Raw genomic sequence first — 20711 nt, forward strand, 5'->3', positions numbered from 1 at the left:
TTTCATGTGTAAATTTGCTTTATTAGCTTTAATCACAAAGTGGAACATCTGGCTGAGCTTCATGGTCCGGGAGACGGAGCCCAGAGAGAACCCGATGGTTGTGGAAGGTCCTGGAGGTTTTGAGCACGGTCGGGTCGGTGAATGACGACTGAGACGAGGGACTCGTGCTCTGAGAGAGCAGAGTTAAAGGAGTGGTCGCTGTCGGACTCGCCTGACCCTGGTTGGTCCTGGTACATCAGGTCTGCTTCACTGGCCAGAGGGGGAAACAGATGTTCAAGACTTTTAACCTCCGAGCAGGTCACATTTAAAAATATCTACATGTGGACATGCGATCCTTTACGTTTACCATCAGCTTCTATCAATGCCTCCTTCAGACGTGTCCTACCTGAGTTCAGAGTCCAGGTAAACACTGTCATCACTGCTGGGGCGCTCTCCTCGTTCTGCTTCCCTTCCTGAGCGGCCACTTGGACTTTGCTGCCTCGCTGTGGGGATCCTCCTCTTTATCTGCGCGTTTGTCTGGCGGGTCGACGACAAACTGGGCCGCTCATCATCAGTGGAGTCTCTGAGAGAACCAGACAGAGAGCATAGACCAGTGGGTCCCACTGTGGGGCAAGCCACTCTTGGGGGACACAGAGCTGCAAGATGGAGGGGAACCTTTACCCCAGATTCTGAATCCGGGGCAGGGAAGAACATGTTTGACTGATTTAGAGGAAGCACTTCTGTGCTGAAACATCTGGATCGCTCATCTGCTCCTTCACTAAATTTAATTTGGAAAATAATGTTAAGAAGCAAATATTTGTTGATGGGCCCCGAGCACAAGTGCAAAGAATTTAAATCTTTAACATGACTCTTGACAAGGAAAGTAAGGAGAACCGGTGCCGTTCTCAGCTGCTCCAACAGCTTTGGGAAACATTTATCACTGAAAGAAGTTCAGAAACGCTGAAGAGTAACAGATCATAGCTGCGCGCTAGGTTTCTGTTAACAGCGATCAGTCTACGGGGAGGCGTGTGCAGCAGAGACTGACAAATGTAGCTAATACAAAAACCGCAATTCCTCTGATGGCCACTTGAGGCAGGCTGCAGCGGTAAGTCAGCCTGTGTGGGGGCGTGGCCTCAGCTGTCGCTGCCAGCTGTTTGTTTTTAAACAGTGACAGCAGGCATCTCCATGGAAACCGTTGTAATTCTGCCTCGTTACAGTTGTTTGGACCCTTCGTCACCCTGCGTCTCTGTGACGTCCTGTCATTGGATAACGTCAGAACTCAAATCCAGTGCCGCTTCTCTGCTTTATAAATCACTTAAAACAGAGTCAATGAGACACATGGCGACACCGCTCTGGCTCAATTTTACAGCCCTTCTCTGGCGTTCACTCACAGCTCCTCCTCGCTGTCTTCCTGGAAGGTCAGAGGTCGTACGCAGATGACACACGTGCTCCCCAAACTCTGGAAGCACGGCCGACAGTACACGCCTGCAAAGAGACGGCAGCTTGTAAAAAGAGCATTCATCCTCATTCATGACACAAACTCTGCTCGTTTTAAATCGCTCACTACGAACTTATGAGGAAATGAAAGGACCAGTGAAACAGTGACCCAGGCTATCACTGGGTGCAGTCTGATATAAAGTTCTCCTGCTGGGTGGACTGATTCAGTGTCACAGATAACAGGTGTTTTTTTATTAACCAGCTCAATGTAATCCTCTCTGCAGCCTTTTAAAAGGATCTCTTGGCTCTGTGAAACCTAAACAGAAGCTAAAGAGTTAAATCTGCTACAGTTACAGTTATCTCTCACTTCAGCTGAGTCAACAACACTGAGTGCTGCAGGACACTCCCTCAGCGTGCGCACACACACACACACACACACACACACACGCTCCAGTTTACGGCGTCACACTGCAGGTATTTGTCCTGGTGTGAGAAATGATTCAGTCTTTCGCTGTTTTTTGATGTAAAGCGTTACCTCACTGTTTAAAGGGAAAGACACACCTCAGAGACTAAATCACATCACATTCATCATCAGGGCTGAACATTGATGCTATGTCCAGCAAACAGACTTTTCAGGGTTGATGCAGATATCCGGCACGTGGCTCCCTGTGCTTACTTTCTGTTGCAAATGTGCAGAAAATCTGCAAAGAATCTGGACAGGAAGAGGCGCCACGTGGAGAGGTTAAAGGTCAATCCACCCAATAAAAACTAAAAACCTCAGGACGGTTTTACCAGGGAGCGCCCTCGGTGGGTTTACCTGAACAGTGCGGGGCATCACAGATGACTGCGCTCAGGTCAGGCAGGCGCAGCACCTCTCCACAGACCAGACAGCAGGCAGGTGTCGACAAGCCCAGCAGGTGAGACAGGCGACCTCCTCCAGGTAACCTGACAGTAATGCAAACAGATCGCATCCTGACCTTCTGAAGGTTCTGGTCCCTTAGTTTCAATGAATAATACCAACCCTGTTATTAATGTAACCACACACAATGTTTCAACATTAAACAGGCTGAAGTCGATCTACTCTGCTCATCCCTGTCAGACCTGTTGCATCGCATTAACCACAAGCTCTGACAGTGAAGCAGCATAAAGGATCATCACATCAGGCCACGATCTAAAGACACAAAGTCAGTGACATCAGGGACTCCAGCGAACCACGGTGGGAGCCGTTATCCACACATGGAGAAAGCCTGGAACAGTCCTGGAAGCTTCCCAGGAGCGACCGGCTGACCAAAATTCATCCAGGAGGACCTGCAGGCCTCAGTTAAGGTCAGAGGTCACGATTCAACAAAATGAGAGTGAGCAAAAAATGGCCTCCGTGGGAGAGTCCAATGAAAACCACTGCAGACCGAAAAGATCGTCTCACATCTGCCAACAAACATCTGGAAGATCCCAGTAACGTCTGGGAAATATTCTGTGGACTGACGAGGCAGAAGCTGAACTTTGTGGAAGGTTTGAGTCCCGTTACGTCTGCGTCAACCTGCACGCAGAACATCAACCTGCCACCACTACAGTCGGACTCGGTGGTGTGATGGTCCGGGCTGCTCTGAGGGAACCACGAGTGAGCGAGGATGTCGGCCCATCAGGACGCAAACACAGCAGCGAGTGTCTTTCCCTTCACGAATGAAATCATCATTTGAAAAAAAAAAAAAACTGAATCAGACTGAATTTGTGTTCAACAGTTTCTGAGGGAAATACAAATGTTTTTCACTCCTACAGCACCTAAAGCGTGCACGTGTTTGTGGGACACGACTTTAGGTCAGTCTTTGTACCGTATCAGCAGAGCATGGAGACGTCCTCCTCCTCCTCCCGGGTCGGTTGTGCTCCTGCCCACAGACCTCCTCAGGGCTCTGCGCACCCCCCTCCTCTGATCCAGGATCTGCTGGCGGAGGAACCGGATCCTCTCCTGTCGAGCGCAACGACAACAGCCCAGCTCGTCACAATCATGTCTCACTTTTCCCTCACACATCCAGAATGTCACGCTCTGTGATCAACATCCACCACAGCAGCAACACAACCTCCCGCTCTCTGTGCAAAATCAGAAACATTGGCAGAGTTTCAGCGTTTGTCACGGAGAGTTAAAACATGCCGCTCGGCGGGAGGGTGAGGGCAGGTCCGCTGTCAGGCGATGCAGAGATAAACGGACATGTTGCAACGACACACTGACGGCCGACAGATGAACGTGCTGCTTCTTACGCTTTGTGAGGGAACATTTCAACATAAGCAGCACAATGAAGCTGGAATCATCAGAAAATTCCACGTTAAAGAAATTAAGCTAGTTTCACACTCCAGTGACCTGCTGGTGTCCCGCTCAGATTCCCACTGAGTCCGTTTGCTTCTCCTGCAGCTCGTCGTGGGTTTGTTTTAACATGCAGTGAACCGCGGCTAACACACTGATTAAGGAAACAGCATCAGTGAGACGAACACGGAGTAACCGACTAACCATCCTTATATAAAACATCACGGGGCCGTAAATGAACCCACGCTGTCATGTTACTGAGGACTCACATCTAATCTGTCGAGGCTCCGACTCCACACTAACAGAAAAATCAACAGGCCAAACTCAGCCCAGCAGCATCCCAGCAGCTCTCCCAGTCATCTAAACGGAGCCCATGAGGCTGCGCTGGGCTCAGATTTGGCGTGACACTAAATCTGACCCGGCGTCCTCCAGCCAATCGCATCTCCGGCACGCACTCCTGGCAGTCAGAAAAGCAACCACGCCCAGAACACGCGGCTGATTATATTTCACTACAAACAGAAGAAGAGGAGGAATCCAGAAAGCAACATTGGTGTGATTTATTGCGTGAAAGTTGCATCCAGCCTGCAGAGCGAACGACACGTGCAGCAGACACACACTAACGTGCAGACAGAGGAAAAGCAAACACCAAACTGAACTCTTTGTGAAATCAGAGTTGAAAGCGGCCGACGGCAGTGGGTCATTTCCCAGAAATTTCACAACCACCACGACCAAAGCACAGAAAACAGATGTGTTAACAGACACACTAGTCGCCGTTTGCCACAGCAGTTTGTGATCAACATTAGACACACAGCCCCCGCCTCAGAGCCGTCGACCAGCCGGGCGGCACAGGATGTTCTGGTTCCTGTAACCCGAACAATCAGGGTCGCGCAGAAAGGCGTTGCCAAAATACATGAGGTTGAAGCGGCGAGCACCTCCACACCGTTAAACCTGCGCCAGCTGTCGAGCAGCGCGCCCGCCTCTAACCTTTTCAGCGTGAATGCTTCGCAGTCACGAGCAGCGGGCACGACCTCAGAGTGAGTGCAGGCTGCAGCTGGGTCATCGCCCGGATTTCTAACATGCGGTGAACGTGGATCTATTTGAATCCTGACAATAATCCTTTCCTAAACCGCAGGCTGCATTTACAAAAGATGGCACCGCCACCATGAAGCCAGCCGCTCGGTCTCATGCCCAGCGGCATGCTGGGAAATGTTTCTAACCTTCATTGTGAAAGTGTTTTGGCAAAAGTCAAACGTTGGTGTTATTTGGTGGTTGTTTATTGATTTATTGATTTCCTTTTGTGGGGAATCGTCTAAGACTGGGAAAGCTTTGGCCTTTAAACTGGAGATCGGATCTATGTGACGGAGTTGCCGGGCTGGTTTGTGGCAGCAGCGTGTTTTCCTGACTTTCGGCCTCGCCCGGGCTCGGGTCTCTGCGAGCAGTCCGGACCTGCCTCCTCCTTCCTCCTCTCACTCTTTCATTCTGCAGATTCTTCAGATGCCTCTCTGCTCCGTGACCTTTCACCCACAGCAGCAGCTGTTCTTCCTCTTCGCTCGTCTCACCAAAACAGCACACCTTCACTCGGAGAGGAGGAGTGGGCGGGGCATGCAGGTGAAATAAAAAAAACCTGCCCTGGGGCACAGCTCTCCTGATCCTCGTGTTGTCAGAGGATCGGTTTACATCATCTCTGCGAGGCTGGCCGGCGTCCAAAATCCTCGAAGAGAATATGAGCCCAGGTTTGAAAAAATGCGAGCCACCCAGGAGCGGCTGCGTGCGCTGCCAGACAGCTTTGTTAGAGGGTTCAGAGCTGGTTTAAATCAGAGTTCTCCTTGTAAATCCACACCACTGCAGTGGATTTAAAACTCACACAGTGTCGACGGACGGGCAGGAGGCATGACTCAGGTGCAGACTTCCAGCTTCAGTTCAACTGGTTTAAACAAAAACGCAGCAATAACCTGCGACAAGGTTTCCACCCACCCACAAAATTTCTCCCATTTCTCCATTTCGGGGACGCCTCTCGCCCTGTGACAGCTGGAGCCCGTCCCCGCTGTCACAGGGCGAGAGGCGTCGTCCGAATCATGTGACTCTAAGTGTGTGAGTACCTGCTCTCTCTCAGGGTGATATGAAGCACAGATGAGGCGTCTGCAGCGCTGCATGAATCCGCTGGTCAGAGACACAAGCAGAGCCAAACCCAACAGGAAGCCTGCAACACAGACCACAACCAGTAAAACCAGTAAAGTCCCTTTGTCTCAATGTGGTTAAAAAAGAAAGGTGAAAATGTGTGTGGCTGAAACACCGACCCCGTCTTCACGGTGTGACGGCAATAACACACATACAACACAGATATCGGACGGACAGCTGATTTGATTATGAAAAGGTTGCAATCAGACAAACATCACATTTGTCTGCATGTAAATCTCTGATGTCAGGTGAACATATTTGTGTTGGTTTGCCTCTGCACACTGGGCTCTGTGCTGGGTGGGTGCTCTGTTAGAGGCGGCCGGGGCTCAGGCCTTTGCCATTTGTTTTTCTGGTGGGTTCTTATTAGGGCTGCCACGATTAGTCGACTATCAAAATCGTCGACGACTGATTTAATAGTCGACGCGTCGTTTGAAGCTTTGTAAGATCACAAAAGATGCAGGAATAAGTAGCAGGATTAAAGAGTGTAATAACGGACTGAAACAGAAGATGACAGCACTGCATGTACAAGGATGCCAGCTGCCGTTAAACTCCGACGAAGAAGAAGTAGTTCTGTCCCAGAATTCATAGCGCAGCCCAGCTCAGTTTCCAACAATGGCGGCAGCTAGTTAGTTTTAATATTACTCTTATTATTCTTTCTGGGTCACAAAATAAACGTTTAACATATTTTCATGGAGAATGTAGCTGTGTAAACCTCAAATATCTGCTCAGTTTATCAAGACACCGCATATTTTCAAAAGCGCTCCGACGTTTTCGGAGACGTCTGTTACCCACTAGCTTGATAGCTAGCCGGGGGCTAGGCTAACTAGAGCCGTGAGAACACCGGACTCCCGGCAGATCGTTTTCAAACCCACCGCCATCTTTCCCTACTCAGGTTAAACATGATATATGAGTCACTTAGATAACTTAAACATGTTATTGTTTGGCTTTTTTTAGTATTTTATTTGTTCCTGAGTAAATCGGTTTGGCTGAGATTAAAGTTATAGTTTTTACACAGCTGAAGCAGACAGCTGATTATCAGAAGTGTGAGATGCTCGAGAATTTACTCCGGTGTCCTGTTATATTTTAGATAGCAAGGAGTTTATTAAACTTCACCGAAACAATCTGCAAATTTCATTAGAGTTTAATAAACTATCATCTTGTCTTTATCTTTAGTTAGCACAGACCTTAAACACTTAAAGCTGTAAGCTAATGATAGTTATATAAGAGCAGATGCTGCTGGTGCAATAAGCTGTACGTTTTACGTCCAATGGATGATGATCTGATTAGTCGACTATCAAAATAATGATTTGTGGCAGCCCTAGTTCTTATTGATCTCAGTATCTAATTATTTCATTGTAAGGTTTGAAGCTCATGCTGTGGTCTGAATAGTTGAGTAAGTGGAGCGTGTAAAGTGATGAAGGATGCTACGACTCCATGTTGTCACGTCATATGAGTGTTAGAAATCTGACTGTCTGCTCTTTCAGTTTTAATGAAACTCAAATATTCCAAAAGCTCTGGACGGATCAGTGACTGATGAGTCATTGCTAAGCTCAAAACAACACAACCTCTTCCTCTGCTCATCTTTGTTGTGATGTTTGCAGGTCAAAGCTGGATTAAAGCTCCTGAGCTCAGGACGTGTTTGTGTCAGAGACGCTCTGTCGTCACAGCTTCTCTCAACAGTCACTCAAAACGTTGCTTCCAGTCATCTGCGTGTTCAGACAAAACAACGCAGTCGCTCTGACACTCGGATTCCACATTCCTGGGTAGTTTTTGTTTTTTTAAATCCTCTTCCTCTGCTGCTACTGGCCCGTTTCCAGTACAGGAAGCTTCTATGAACTCAGGAATCTGGCTTTTATTTTATTACGACTTTGCTTCCAGCAACAAAATGAAACCACTGATGCCTGAGATGAATAACACCGATTATCTCGTTACAATCAGCCTCCTGGTGTGTCCTTGTGTGGGATTTTTAACACAGCAGGTGAGCAGTCAGCTGTTCGAGGTGATGCCCTGGAGGCAGGTAAAAGGCCAGTGAGTGATTAGGGCAGGGGTCACGTTGCACACAGTGATCCAAGGAAGGATGACAGGTGAAGCAGCCAGTATGCTCAGAGCCCACACAAGGGTTACTGCAGCTCAAAGGAGCCAGATCACTCCACCTCCACCTACAATGAGCACAGAGCCAGGCCAAGGTGGTGTCCCGGTCTGATTAATTACTTTTCCTTTTCCATTGTTTACCTGGAGAGGAGATGGAAGCAGGATGTACTACAGGAAGTGTGTGTGTGTGTCTGCGGGGAAAGTATAGGTCCTTAGATTGAGACCACATTCATCTTCCCTTCATGGCAGCGTCCTCTTTTGTTCAGGGATCATTTGGGTAGATTGTGAATCCGTTAACAGCTAAAACTAGGAAGATTATTCAAAAAGCTGCAGATGCATAAACTGGATCTTGTAATCAGTGCAGACCTATCGATCTATTAGTACAAAATCATGTTATTCATTAGATGACTGCATTAAAACTGCGTCCAAAGGCTCCACAGCACAGACACTGCAGAGGTTACAAGAGCTGAAACTGAGCAGACAGCTGGCAGCTACAGCCACCTGCGTCACTGCAGCCACGCACTGATTTATTCTAAGCTTTACGTGGTTTGTCCTCCTTTAAAGTTCAATGAGGCCAATTGTGATTCGCTTCCTGTGTGATGTCATACCGAGGATGAAACACGTGTTGTAGTTTGGTTCTGACGGCTCCAGCAGGCACTTCTTGCTGATCACGGTGATGTTTCCCCGCTGCAGGATGTTGAACGAGGCCACCACGTCTCTGTAGATGTCTGAGGCGTAACCCGACCCGTTCACCTGGACCGCCACCGTGACCGGAACTATCGGGACAGAGCGTCACGCTGGTCACCGCTCACAGTGAAAACGCAGGGCTGTTTTTGGCAGGTGTGCTGGCTCACCTCTGGCCACGATGTCCTCCGTCACCTGGTGGTGCACCTGATCCAGAATCCAGAACACCAGGAAGTCCAGCGCCACCAGCAGGCTGCCTATGATCAGGTGCCTGAAGACCGAAACCAAGCCCGCCATCACCGCCCGCCGCTCTCTGTACGTCAGCTGAAATGACACTGCAGGACAGACGCGTCAGATCGCTTTGATGAACATCGCTGATCCACAAACCATGACCTCGTCCAGCACCTGCTGTGTACCTGTCACACAAGCTAACAAACAAACCCACACACACGGATGTACTCACGTGGTGTGATGTAGGTCTTGGCCTCTCTGCGCGTGATTGGAAACACAGAGGCTCCGCCTACTGAGGTCACCCTTTGGTCAAGGTCTTTAAACTGAGCAGTGATGTAGTTGTTATCAAATTTAATATTGTGGAGGTACCTGTGTCTGTACTGCACTGCCCTGCAGACACACAACCACATCAACACCCATCAGCAACAATCAGCATCGAGGTTAATGCAAAGCAACGCTCGTGGAAATAAAGTGAAGTGTAAAGAGTGAGACGAGGGGAAAAAGTCAAATAAGGAAGCTCGTGGAGTAAAAATGCCACAAAGAGCTGAACATGATAAAGTGGATCGATGAAGCAAAATACCTCAAAAAGCGAAATGAAACTGAATAAAAAAGGAAACGAGCAGAGCGATGTGAGAAGACGATGCAGAGCTGAAAAACTGCAGCGATGAGATTACAGATGAGTCTCTGCTGCACAGATGTTGCTGCGTGAGCTATGAAAGACTTCCTGAATCGTCCTCGTGTAGCTGAAGTAAACTGAAGCATGTGGTTTGCATTTGGCTAAAGTGACCTAAAGCATGCAGAGTATGTGCAGATGTCATGAACTAAAGAGCGCAAATGAACCAAACTGAATCAGGCAGCTCAAGTAAGCTGACGCCTGTGGATCAGGGAGACCGAGCGGCGCATGTGGAGCGAAAACAGAAATAATAAAACATTTTCCTGCTTATTTTATTTTTTGCATTTTTCACACTTGCAGATCATCAAACAGATTTTAATGTGATCAATAATGATTTGGTTTACAGGGAGGAAGCTCTCCAAACCCACCTGTGTGAAGAAGTAACTCCACCCTAAACCTAACACCTGGTTGTGCGACCATAACTGACGCTGAGCAATGAGTGCTTCACGTCGCTGTGGAGGAAGCGTGCCACGCTCTTCTTTGCAGAATTATTTGAATTCAGTCACATTAGAGGGTTTTCCAGCAGGAACAGCCTCTTCAAAGCATTTTAGGCGCCACACGATGCCGTGTTCCTGATCACCGTCCTGATGGTGGAAGGTTCTCCTTCATCCTGGTCGAGAGCAGAATCCATGGTTCCACCAGTTACAGCGACTCTGACCTCACCTGATGCGAGTGAGGCCTGCGGTTCTTTAGATGTTGTTCTGGGTTCTTCTGTGACCTCCCAGATGAGCCACTGATGCGTTCCCAAAGTAATTTTGGTCGACCAAAGTTTTACAGGCTTAGAAACGGATCTGCAACCCTCTCCAGACTGATGGATGTCAGCGACTTTGTGTCTCAGCTCTTTCTTTCAATCGAGGAATGATTTGCTGCTGTTTGGGATCTTTTGGCGTGCTTCGCTCTGTCAGACGCGCTTTGTCTAAGTCAGGGGTGTCCAACTCCAGTCTACTGTCTGCAGCTTTTAGATGCATCCCTGCTCCAACACAGCTGAATCAAATTGCTTGGATCATCTCTTCAGCACGCCATCAAGTTCAGCAAAGGCCTGATAACAAGCCATTCATTTGATTCAGGTGTGTCGAAACAAGGATGCGTCTAAACGCTGCAGGACGGTAGCTCTGAAGGACACCGCTGGTTTAGGTGATCAGCCCCGGTGTGGCCGTGAAACTGAACTCATGAGTTAAGTTTTATTGTTTTATTGTAAAATGCATCTATTTTGATTGTAAGCCCAACAAGGGACAATTGTTGAAAATTAGCAATAGCTATAAACTTGTGTATTACATCAGTTTCCTGTTTTGTACTTGGACTCAGTTAAGCTGCGCTGTCCCTTTTAAATAAATAGATTCAAGGAGGGGACGAATACTTGTGGTGTGACTGAAGGATTTTAAAGTGTTGCGTTGCATCTATTAGATGAACTGAAGCATGTGCACTGTGTGGAGCAACTGAACATTAGATAGATTCAGTGAACCAAGTGTGTAGATGTGAGAAGAGTCCCGACCTGAGGAAGGAGCAGGCGAGCAGGACGAGGCCGATGTACGCCAGCGGTCCACTCAGCTTCTGAAACACTTGAAGTTCCGATGAAATCTCCGACATGATGCTCTGAGACATCTGGTGCAGAGACTGGCTGCTGTTGGCATCCAGGTCAAAGTCCAGTGAGGCGGAGATGTTGAACTCAAACTCACGCTTCATCTTCTGAAACACTGCAATGACAGCTGAAAGAGGCAGGAGTCAGCCTCTGTGCGCCCGGCAGTAAAGGCTAAACAATAAAGAGGAAATGGACTCACGAGCCGCGAGACGTTTCCTCAGGTGGTCGGCGATGTAGGAAGGGACGATGCAGAAGAACTCGCCAGCTGAAAGACCAACAGTGAGACGATTACAGAGACGTAAAGATGAACGTGAGAGCAAATACAGAGTTTGGACTCTTTGGTTTTTAAGGCCACGCTGACATTAGAATAAAATCATTGAAATAAGTGAAAAGTGTCCTGGACCGTGAACAGTAGATCTTGTCCGACACTCCTTTTCCACGTTTTATTCTTTAAGTCTCAGAGATTACAGCCTGACCTTCTGTAACTTTGATATTTGTGCCTCTGAGGGTTAACGTCCACACAAGGACCGGGATACATGGACGCACCGCGGGCCAGGTTGCAGAGCGGCAGGAAGCCGTCCACGATGTTGCACAGGAAGTTGAAGTCGCCCAGCAGCTCAGAGCAGTCGCTTCGAGCTTCCTCAAACAGTGACCGGCACTTCCTGTACGGAGTTCCCATCTTTTCGTTACAGATGTCCCCGATATCGGCCAGGAAGCGTAGGACATTCCTCAGCGCGCGAGCTGCAGGGTCAGAGGTCAGAGGTGTAAGGTGAGTATCTGCAGGTGTATGGCAAACATGGTCGGTCAGACACACACTGTCTCCTATAAGGCCTCAGCCCGCCCACAGTGCTACACACCTCAGGCCCAGCCTCCTCCCTTTACCAAACACAGAAACTCAACTTAAAATCTGATGTCAGCGACACCTGTTCTGTTCTGGGCGGGGCCTGCAGCTCTGAGAGTGTGGATCCCCAGGTATGCACATGGAAGGTGTGAAACTGCAGCCAACTGTAAATGACTGTGGGTGAAACCATCAGTCCTCTTTAACACAGGGCTGCACTTCCTGCCTTCACAGCATGGTTCGGGTCAGTTTTCCTTCATCTACACCAAATGAGAAATTCTGAAGAGCCTATTTGAGATAAATACATGCTTTTACAATCTTATGACCCTCTGAGGCGTCTTTGATGTTTGTTAGCTCAGTGAAAGTGTTTTCTAATTGGTTCATTTTGTTATGTCACAGGTGCAAAGCTTGCATTTATATTGCATGTACACTTCATCTGTTTCACAGTCACGGCCACTTTCGAATGACTAACTTGTCTTTGGGACAGAAAGAAACGTACAAACTGTACACAGACATGCCCCGGCTGGGATTTGAACCAGGAACCTTCTGTCTGTGAGGATATAGTGCTGACCACTGTCGCACCATGCACTGGATCTGGTGGCTGCATCTGCAGGAACTGCTGTCCCATATCAGCTGGTTAAAGAGGCTGCCTTACCAACATGGCGGATGCTGTCTGTCATAGCGTAGATGAAGTTCTGGACTCTTCCTGCGACGGCGTACGCGTTTCTGCTGATCTCCCTGATGTGGTCCAACACGGCTGCAAACCAACAAAAACACTGACGCTCACAGCTCGCCACATTCATCTGATTTGTGACTGGATCAGAAAGAATTATATGAATCCATGAAACTGGATAAAAACGGCAGCAACTGATATAAAATTCATATTTTGTTTAAAATTCTATTAAATTTCAATATGAAACACGAGTGGTAAATTTTTAGGAGCACTGGTGGCTGTAACTGCAGTGGGTGTGGGGGCGGGTCTTACAGAAGAGGGGCGTGGCTGCTTTCTGCATCAGTTCCTGCGTTTGATTGGCTGCCAGCTCAGCTCCACACAGCAGGCTGGAGGCGGCTCGCTCGGTGTTCTCCAACGTGTTGCTGAGCGGACCGGACACGAGCAGCGACACGAACATGAGGAGGAGGAAGTTCCTGCCATGACCTGAAACACAGGAAGAGAAGCGCTGTGACGGCGTGGACCTGGCGTCTAATTCAGAAGCTCTGATTGTCCACCTCTAATCGGGAATAGTGACTCTGCTGGGAACTCCATGTTTATTTGGGACCTTGGGATTCAACCTCCACTTCAGAGCTCGTACTGCATCAGGTCCATTTGCGTTTGGGAGGAGGTCCAACTCTGTTTGAAGGTTAGGGAGCACGTAGAGTGTGTGTTGCTTCAAATCTGAGAACTCTATTTGTGCCGTTGTAGAAGTCTGCTCAGAGATTTCATACCTGGAAGCTCATAAGTGGAGAGAGTCACGTTTTTTCTGAATCAACATGGAGGCTCTAACTTGATTTATGAGTCCTAACTCATCCCTTTGAGCTATGACGTCATTTAGAAATGCTTCTCTGTTTTGGAAGCTCATCTTACTCGACCGGTAGTGTAAGCGCCACAATACCAGAAGACGGTTTACTTGACTTCATATCTAGATTTTGCACAAGAACAGCATGATGAATTTGAATTTCTTAAAGTTGTTCCCTTTAACACAGCGAGTGACGTCGTGGACAAAGATGGAGACCTGCGTGTGACGATGTCATTTTGATCATTTCAAAGCAGAAGTTCTCAAACTGAATTGTACAGGAGCTCAGAAGTGTCTTATTTAGAGCTTTAAAGGGCAATAACAGCTCGACCTCTCAGAGTTTTCACCATCTGAATATTGGCGCGCAGTCTCTGAGAGCTCTGTACGGCGTCACCTGTGGTCGTAACTTTATTCTAGAGATGGCACGATACCACTTTTTTATGTCCGATACCGATACCGATATCATAAATTTGGATATCTGCCGATACCGATATGAATCCGATATAGTGTTTTTTAATCAACAAAACTGTTTTTTAAATATCTTGCTGCATTTTGTATAAGTTCATACTCAAGTTTAAAACAACAACTACACTAAAGCTATTCTGTTATACCTGTATGCAAAAAAAAAATTTCATAGTTCAGCAATACTGATCAATCTAATAAACTTAAACCTACACCATCCTCCCTATTCTGGTATTTTAAAGAGTACTTAGCGTAAATATTAAGCAACCTAACTAATAGGGTTCCAACTCCCAGCAACAAAAATAAATAAATAAAAAATAAGGAACCACCCCTCACGCTCCACCTCATGATGCTTAATCGACGTAATCAACCTTAATTTGATGCAATGTGAAAAAAAATGCACAGAAATCAATTATTTTTCAAGAAATATTAAATAGATTCAACATCTTTCTTCAACAAAATTGCAGACTGCACAGATGGTACCTTCCCAAAGGAAAAAGTACTATAGCTTACTAGGGTATATATATTAGACTTAATAGTCACTATATACAGTAATTGACTTCTATTCATTTTACATCAAATTAAAACTTTGGGTGTCAGATAATTATTTATTAAAAGCTCGACATTTTAAATGAGAATAAGAAAGAAAAGTATGTCTTTGTGCCCCCTTTTCCCTGTTCATGCCCTACGGCCCCCCTGGCTAAACTTTGCTAGATCCACCCCTGCACAGTTACCAGCCGTCAGCTACGTAGAAAAAGATCCTCGAGTAGAAAGTAATATTAAATACATTCTAACAACAGCTGATCAAGCTTAAACGTGCTGCTGTTGTTCAGCCGCTGGTTTCCTCTTTCTGGTGCAAAGTGGGCCAAAAGCAAACTAGAGACACGGACTCACGACAGAAAAGCTGATCAGCTGATCATTAAGCAGTTTCATGATTGAAGTAGCAGCAAGAAGAGGCAGTCGCTCCATATATCGTTTGTTAAGCTTAACGCAGGAATGCTTTACAAACATTCAGAGATGGACTTACACACTTGCTTTACTTCTCTCGGGGATAACTTTGTCGGAGATGAAATGCCGGGTTGCTAGCGAAGCTCCACATGCTATCCAGACCACCGACAGGTCCCGCATGCCACAGCCGCTCTATCACGTGATGCATACTGCTCCGACGTGCTAACGTTCTGAGGCGAGTTACGGCGTGTTGCAAGTTTTGTGAGGTGCTTTCGTGATATTTAATGGATCGGATTACATTTTTTATTTTTCTCCGATATCCGATCCAGTAATTTAGGTCAGTATCGGACCGATACCGATACGTAATATCGGATCGGTCCATCTCTACTTTATTCAGGAGCTTTTTGAGAGCTCTGACTTCAGTTAGAAGCTCTGCTGTCTGTTTCAGAGCTCTGGCTGTTATCGGAAGCTCGTCCTCTGTTTGGAGACTAAAAGAAGTTGGGCTGACGGGATCACTACCATCCTCATGTCATCCAAGAAATGTCTGTTTTTAAATTATTTTTATTCTTAATTTACAGAGTTTATAAGTTTCTTTAGTAGTAGTAGCACTAACGATGAGGACTTATTACAACACACAATATTGTCATTTTTGGGATGTTTTTCTCTTCTACAGCATGTCAGATTTATATCGATGAACAAAGAGAGGATCGGTATAAAACCTTGAAGGCGCGTCGCTGACAAACCTGAGCACATGGAGGGCAGCATGACCATGATGCTGGCCCTGACGCTGACCGACAGCCCCATACCGAACGCTGCCAGACCAGCCAAGCACAACGTGGTGTGGGCGCAGAACCACAGCGGCTGTTTCTGCAGGAAGAGAGTCATGAGTCCGTACAGAGACGCGATCAGCAGCCCGGATACAAACGCCACCATCCTCTGCCCCACCTCCACCAGGTGAGCTCTGAGCTTCCTCCTGCCGCTGAGTCGAGAGCGTCCCGCCGGTCTGTGGAAGCAAAAACAGTGAACGACATGTTCACTAACCTGCAGCACCACATAGACATGAAGCTACAGTGCTGCCACCTGCAGGCCGTGACGTACAGGCGGATTCACAGTGGCTGGGATATTTATCAAAGATCCGTCTTTGTAGGACAAATTAAATAAAAAACTAATAAAAGTTTAAAACATCAGCCCTGTCTTATTGTATTTAACAAACATGTCTCAGGACTACCTCACCTTCTACCTGCCTTTTCCCCGAGACTCGTCATTTCAAACACAAAAGGCTGAAAAGCCTGATTGTTGTTCCTGTTTGCATCGCGCTGGTGGACAAACAGAGACGACTACAACGGAGTAACAGACTTTAAAACTATCTGTGAGTTCTGAGTAAGAATAAACAGCTACGTGTCTCTGTTACACCGTTTTAATGTTGGATTAATGGAATAGAAACGATGAGTTTCAATGTCAGCTGTGAGTGCGCGCTGTGCAGTAAAGGTCTGCACAGACACGGTGACGTCGGCGAGGTCTGATGCTGGGTGTGAAACCAGAGATGATAAGCCCGTGTGCTGCCCCGAAGCACACGTCTGTTTGTCCTCGCCTTTCACCCTGATGCAGGTCGTAACTTACAAAATACCATCCTGTTGTGTAAACTCATCAGAGTCCACTGACGTCAAGCCAAGTGAGAACTCTGGGGTTGTTTCCCCAAATAAAGCCGGAGGAGCCCCGCCCCCACGGATGAATGTTGGGTTCACTTTCAGATGCTTCCATCCTTTATATACAGTAAAATAATTTGCAGGAAGTGAATAGGAGGGAAGTTAAAATGTTCTGTGATGAGGCTGTGGAGCAATAAATGTGAGCACAAATCATTTTTTAAAAAGGTGAAAGGTTAACATCCAGGTCACTCTAAATGAGAATGTGTTAGCTCAAAAGCTAACAGTTAGCACTCAGGTGAATCTGGTCCCTCTACCTGCTCAGAGCTCCTCGGATAGTCTCTGTGACTCCGCCCCTCTTCACCTGGACTGAGATGTCACTTTTCATCAGGAGCTGTTTCCTTTCTTCACTCCTCATCTTCATCTTTTACACCAGGGGAAACGTTTCCGCGTCACCTGGAAACCAGAGACACATCACGTGACAGGCCGAAGCTAACAGAAGCTCCAACAGTCAAACGACGATACGTTTGTAAGCGGTGTGCGCTTGAACGCAGGTTAGAGGAGCGATTTGTGGTGAATGATGGCTGACACCGGGACACGTCACAGCTGTGAGTTCACCCACAACAACTCAAAACTCAGGTGGTGGAGCTGATCAGCCCTGAGGCTGCCAGCCGACGGTCAAAACCTGTTTCCAGGTGTTTGTGCTTCCTTACAGCGGCGCACAGGTGCGTTCAGACCATCCTGCCTCCAGTTGTCCATCGGTTCCTCTTCAGCCAATCAGAGGAGTTTCCGGTGGCTCGCCCGCTCTTCAGGGCGCTGTTTGGAGTAGCGACCGGCACAGGTAACACCTCCAGCGACACACCTGGGCGGTTCATCTCTGAGCTTCGATCCGCACATGTTGGAAACCAGCGCGGGTATCGGAGGGAAAAGACGCCGCAGAGCTGCGCTCATTTTGGGGCCGATCAGCTGTTCGGAGGAAACAGGAGCGCGCACAGAATCAGCCTCTCATTAAATAATTTCATTCACTGTAAAATACTAGCTGATGTTATTATGACTTAGTCACATTGTTGTTGTCTTTATTTTTAATATTGTGTAATTTTATCATTTGTTACTATAAATATAACGAATGCAAAGCTCTTCTTTTACTTTCCAGCTGTTTTTATTATTATTCTGAAAGGTTGTTAGAAAAAAGCCGATGTGATGTTTGACTCCTGTTGTTGTTCGTCTCACCAACAGTCTTGTTCCTGGGCATTGCCCACAACCTCCCGCTGACCTTTGACCTGAAGGTGGCAGTAGGATGTTTGTTTGTTGGTGAGGCGAGGTCGCACACTCACATCTGTTCTTTGAAACACGTTTGAAACACGTGGAGATCTGACCGAGTGTGTGTTTCAGCTGTGTGTCTCGCAGGCGGACTCCTGTCTTCGTCCTTCAGGTGTTCGGTCCTCCTCGTGTTTCCCAGCATGCTCGGCTCCCGTGGCCGCTCCTACCTGATCCTGCTGGCCCTGTCTGTGCTGTACGCAGGTAAACAGACGCCTGTGCAGAGTGTGCACACGGCTCACAGTGTGGTCAGTGCCGTCATCTTTTTCATGGAGTCGTATCAGAAACATTCTCGTGTCCAGTGAGTCCAAAGTTTCATGAATCTGCAGGAATCGGCACATATTTGGCTTTTTAACTGAAAAAACAAAAATAATGAGCTCAGAAGGAGATGGAGGGAGGATCCACTCCTCTCGTCTGTACCTGTGAAAGCACAGATGTCCAAACTGTCTTCATTCTGCTCCCCTCGCTCGTGTGTTTGGTCAGAATCCCTGAAACCAAATCATTGATGCGTCATTTAGAAAAAAACATAAAACCCACAAATAACTTTTCTACAAGCTCCACTGTTTCATGTCAGCAAAATATTGATCAGCAGGACAGATTTAATAACACTTTATCAGCAAACATTAAACACTGTTAAAAACAAAGTGCAGCAATCAAACCAGCAGAGGTCAGTGCTGTCTGAAGTCACACAGACCTGCTCCCGTGTGACTTTGGGATAGGCTGATATACTGATCAGTGTTAAAGAGTTCAGACGACACCAACGGCAACAATCAATGTGTGCGTCGTCCCGAGGGCTCAGGCTGAAGCCGGCTGCACTTCCTTTTGGTTCATGAAGACGTTTCACTTCAGGCATCTTCAGTTTTAAAAATGTTGTTGAGAGGTGAAATGTTTCATCCTCATGAACCAAAAACCTTCATTTCGACCACTTAGGATGAATGAATACTAAATACATATGAATGAATTAACAGCTACAATGTCAAAGACTACAAAGACCTCTCATGTGATGGAGTGACATAAAAGCGAGTGTTGGAACGTGTTTAAAGCAGCGGTCCCCAACCCCTGGGCCTCGGACCGGTACCGGTCGGTGAGTCGTTTGGTACCGGGCCGCGAGAGTTGAGGCTCAGGTGTGAAATGTCTGGTTTTCAGGGTTTTTATCGGTTTTCAGCGTTATTTTGTTATCGTCTTTATCGTTAACTCTGTTTTCCTGGGTCTTTTCACGTCTGTTATGAATAAATCTTCTTTTTTTCGGTACCGGTTTTATTTTGTTGTATTTATCCGCGACACCTTAAAGGCCGGTCCGTGAAAATATCGCGGGCATAAACCGGTCCGTGGCACAACAAAGGTTGGAGACCGCTGGTTTAAAGGACGTCACTGATCCTGTGAGCCTGCACAGTAACATTTATGAGTCTGAGTCGTCCAACATTAAAGTGCACTGAGACAGTCAGACATACTGGGTCCACAGGCCTCACTGGACCCAGTCGGTCTGTGGCTGGTTAAATCTTTTACTAAATACATAATACAACATGCAGATACGATTGGTTACCTCAGCGGCTGAATGGGCCTGATTAACATGTCTTCAGGTGAGTTTTGTGTCATGTGATGCTGCGTCCCGTCTGCAGGCCCAGTTTCAAACATCCAGCGTAACGTGGAGGCCGCCGCCGTGTCTGTGAGCTGCAACCTGGACCTGCAGGTCCGTCACAGCAAGCTACTGTGGAGAGAAGCCATCAAGCCATTTTTGATCATCACACAGGAGCTCATGGTGAGAGGAACATGTTTCAAAGCTCCTCTAGTTTAACATAATAATAATTATCACCCTACCTACTGCCATGAACATGAAGCTGAAGGGGCCTCAGATCTTTTGCTTCTCTTCCAGGATAATAAAGAAGGTTTTGAGTTGGAGGCTTTAAATGTCAGCAAGAAGTTTCAGGACATCAGAGACGAGATGGTCCTTCAGTACGGATACGACCGATTCGAAACTAAACAAGGCGGCGGTAACAGCACCCAGGAGGAGTTCACCGCCAAGACCCTAAAGCAGTGCGACGGTAAGTCAGAAACACCAGAAACACCAGACGTGAAGTTCAAAGGTTTCAGGCAGGAAACACAATACAGAAGGAAACTGTTGATCATCATCCTCGTGTCACCAATACGAGAAAACAATCGCTTTAAATGTCGTCACTAATGTGATTCAAAATGATTTCACACCTGCTTCACAAACGTCATTTAAAGATGAGAACTCGCGCGTGGTTTGATCCCCAGGTGTGGTGGCTCAGGGCGTGCAGCGGTGCGTCGATTGGTTCGCCAACAGGTGGACGGCGTGTTTGGAGGCGATCCCCGTCCCCGTCATCAACTACATCCTCTGCATTTCAATGAAGTTTCACTTCCTGTGTGACATCATGAAAGGTAAAAGGTTATACGTACCACGGCGTTATGAAATATCCACATCCAGCTGACCCCGCGGTCTCTACTCTTTCCAGTCAGACATTTCTAACTCACAAACATCAGCATCAGAATACATTTAAACTGTCACCAGAAAGTCTTTGCTTTAAAAAATAAAACTGAAATTGGGCTCCGGCGCTTTGGTGTAATACCACTTTGAGCCACAAGGTGACACTGAGTTTAGCATCTAATCACAACATAGCATGACAACACTATTATTGTTAGCTCGGTGCTAGTTTGACATTTGTACAGAATTCACATTAAAGTAATATTTAGCGACTTGTTCTGGGAGCTCGAAGAGTAAAAACGAGCAGTTATATTTTTAAATAGTAAAAAAACGACTACACTAAACCTTTCTGGTAAACGCTGCCATCTTGTGGTGGAAGTTTTTATTAAATTTAGCTCAAG

At 47.1% G+C, this 20711-nt stretch overlaps 2 protein-coding genes across 8 annotated transcripts in view; one reads left to right on the forward strand and one right to left on the reverse strand.

Annotated features, from left to right (window-relative positions):
• On the reverse strand, positions 1-17307 carry dcst2 (DC-STAMP domain containing 2). 6 transcript variants are annotated; one of them, XM_080895472.1, is made up of 17 exons: positions 17264-17307; positions 16868-17006; positions 15651-15910; positions 12972-13142; positions 12642-12743; positions 11695-11889; positions 11348-11413; positions 11062-11275; positions 9129-9286; positions 8836-9000; positions 8590-8757; positions 5812-5912; positions 3246-3379; positions 2234-2361; positions 1371-1464; positions 386-562; positions 1-249 (listed from the first exon to the last, which is right to left on the reverse strand). In XM_080895472.1, the coding sequence occupies exons 2-17, from the start codon at positions 16972-16974 to the stop codon at positions 60-62; spliced, it is 2430 nt and encodes an 809-aa protein (XP_080751598.1). In that variant the 5' UTR covers positions 16975-17006; positions 17264-17307; the 3' UTR covers positions 1-59. The 6 variants fall into 6 exon arrangements, 3 of the variants coding, with proteins under 3 accessions (XP_080751598.1, XP_080751599.1, XP_080751600.1); XM_080895473.1 differs by lacking the exon at positions 17264-17307 and having other exon boundaries at positions 1-244; XR_013973267.1 differs by lacking the exons at positions 1-249; positions 17264-17307 and adding an exon at positions 1978-2128 and having other exon boundaries at positions 524-562.
• The window catches only part of dcst1 (DC-STAMP domain containing 1), a 12384-nt gene continuing 8666 nt past the window's right edge, over positions 16994-20711 (forward strand). Inside the window, exons 1-7 of one of the 2 annotated variants that reach the window (XM_080895476.1) lie at positions 16994-17158; positions 17266-17577; positions 17787-17861; positions 17943-18071; positions 19487-19626; positions 19741-19909; positions 20124-20267. In XM_080895476.1, coding sequence (XP_080751602.1) covers positions 17128-17158; positions 17266-17577; positions 17787-17861; positions 17943-18071; positions 19487-19626; positions 19741-19909; positions 20124-20267 — 1000 coding nt within the window. In that variant the 5' untranslated portion in view covers positions 16994-17127. The remainder of the gene's footprint in view (positions 17159-17265; positions 17578-17786; positions 17862-17942; positions 18072-19486; positions 19627-19740; positions 19910-20123; positions 20268-20711) is intronic. The other variant, XM_080895477.1, reaches the window with a different exon arrangement.

Source organism: Rhamphochromis sp. 'chilingali' (assembly GCF_963969265.1).
Source record: "Rhamphochromis sp. 'chilingali' genome assembly, chromosome: 11".
Lineage (NCBI taxonomy): Eukaryota > Metazoa > Chordata > Actinopteri > Cichliformes > Cichlidae > Rhamphochromis > Rhamphochromis sp. 'chilingali'.

What these genes read in the sequence shown, in the direction of transcription:
- dcst2 (XM_080895472.1), bottom strand. Translation starts at nt 16,974, where the DNA reads ATGAAGATGAGGAGTGAAGAAAGGAAACAGCTCCTGATGAAAAGTGAC. An exon ending in AGACAGCATCCGCCATGTTG is followed by an intron (nt 11,890 to 12,641) that starts GTAAGGCAGCCT and finishes CTGACCCTGCAG; the next exon opens with CTCGCGCGCTGAGGAATGTC. An exon ending in CAACACGTGTTTCATCCTCG is followed by an intron (nt 5,913 to 8,589) that starts GTATGACATCAC and finishes TCTGTGTTGCAG; the next exon opens with GCTTCCTGTTGGGTTTGGCT.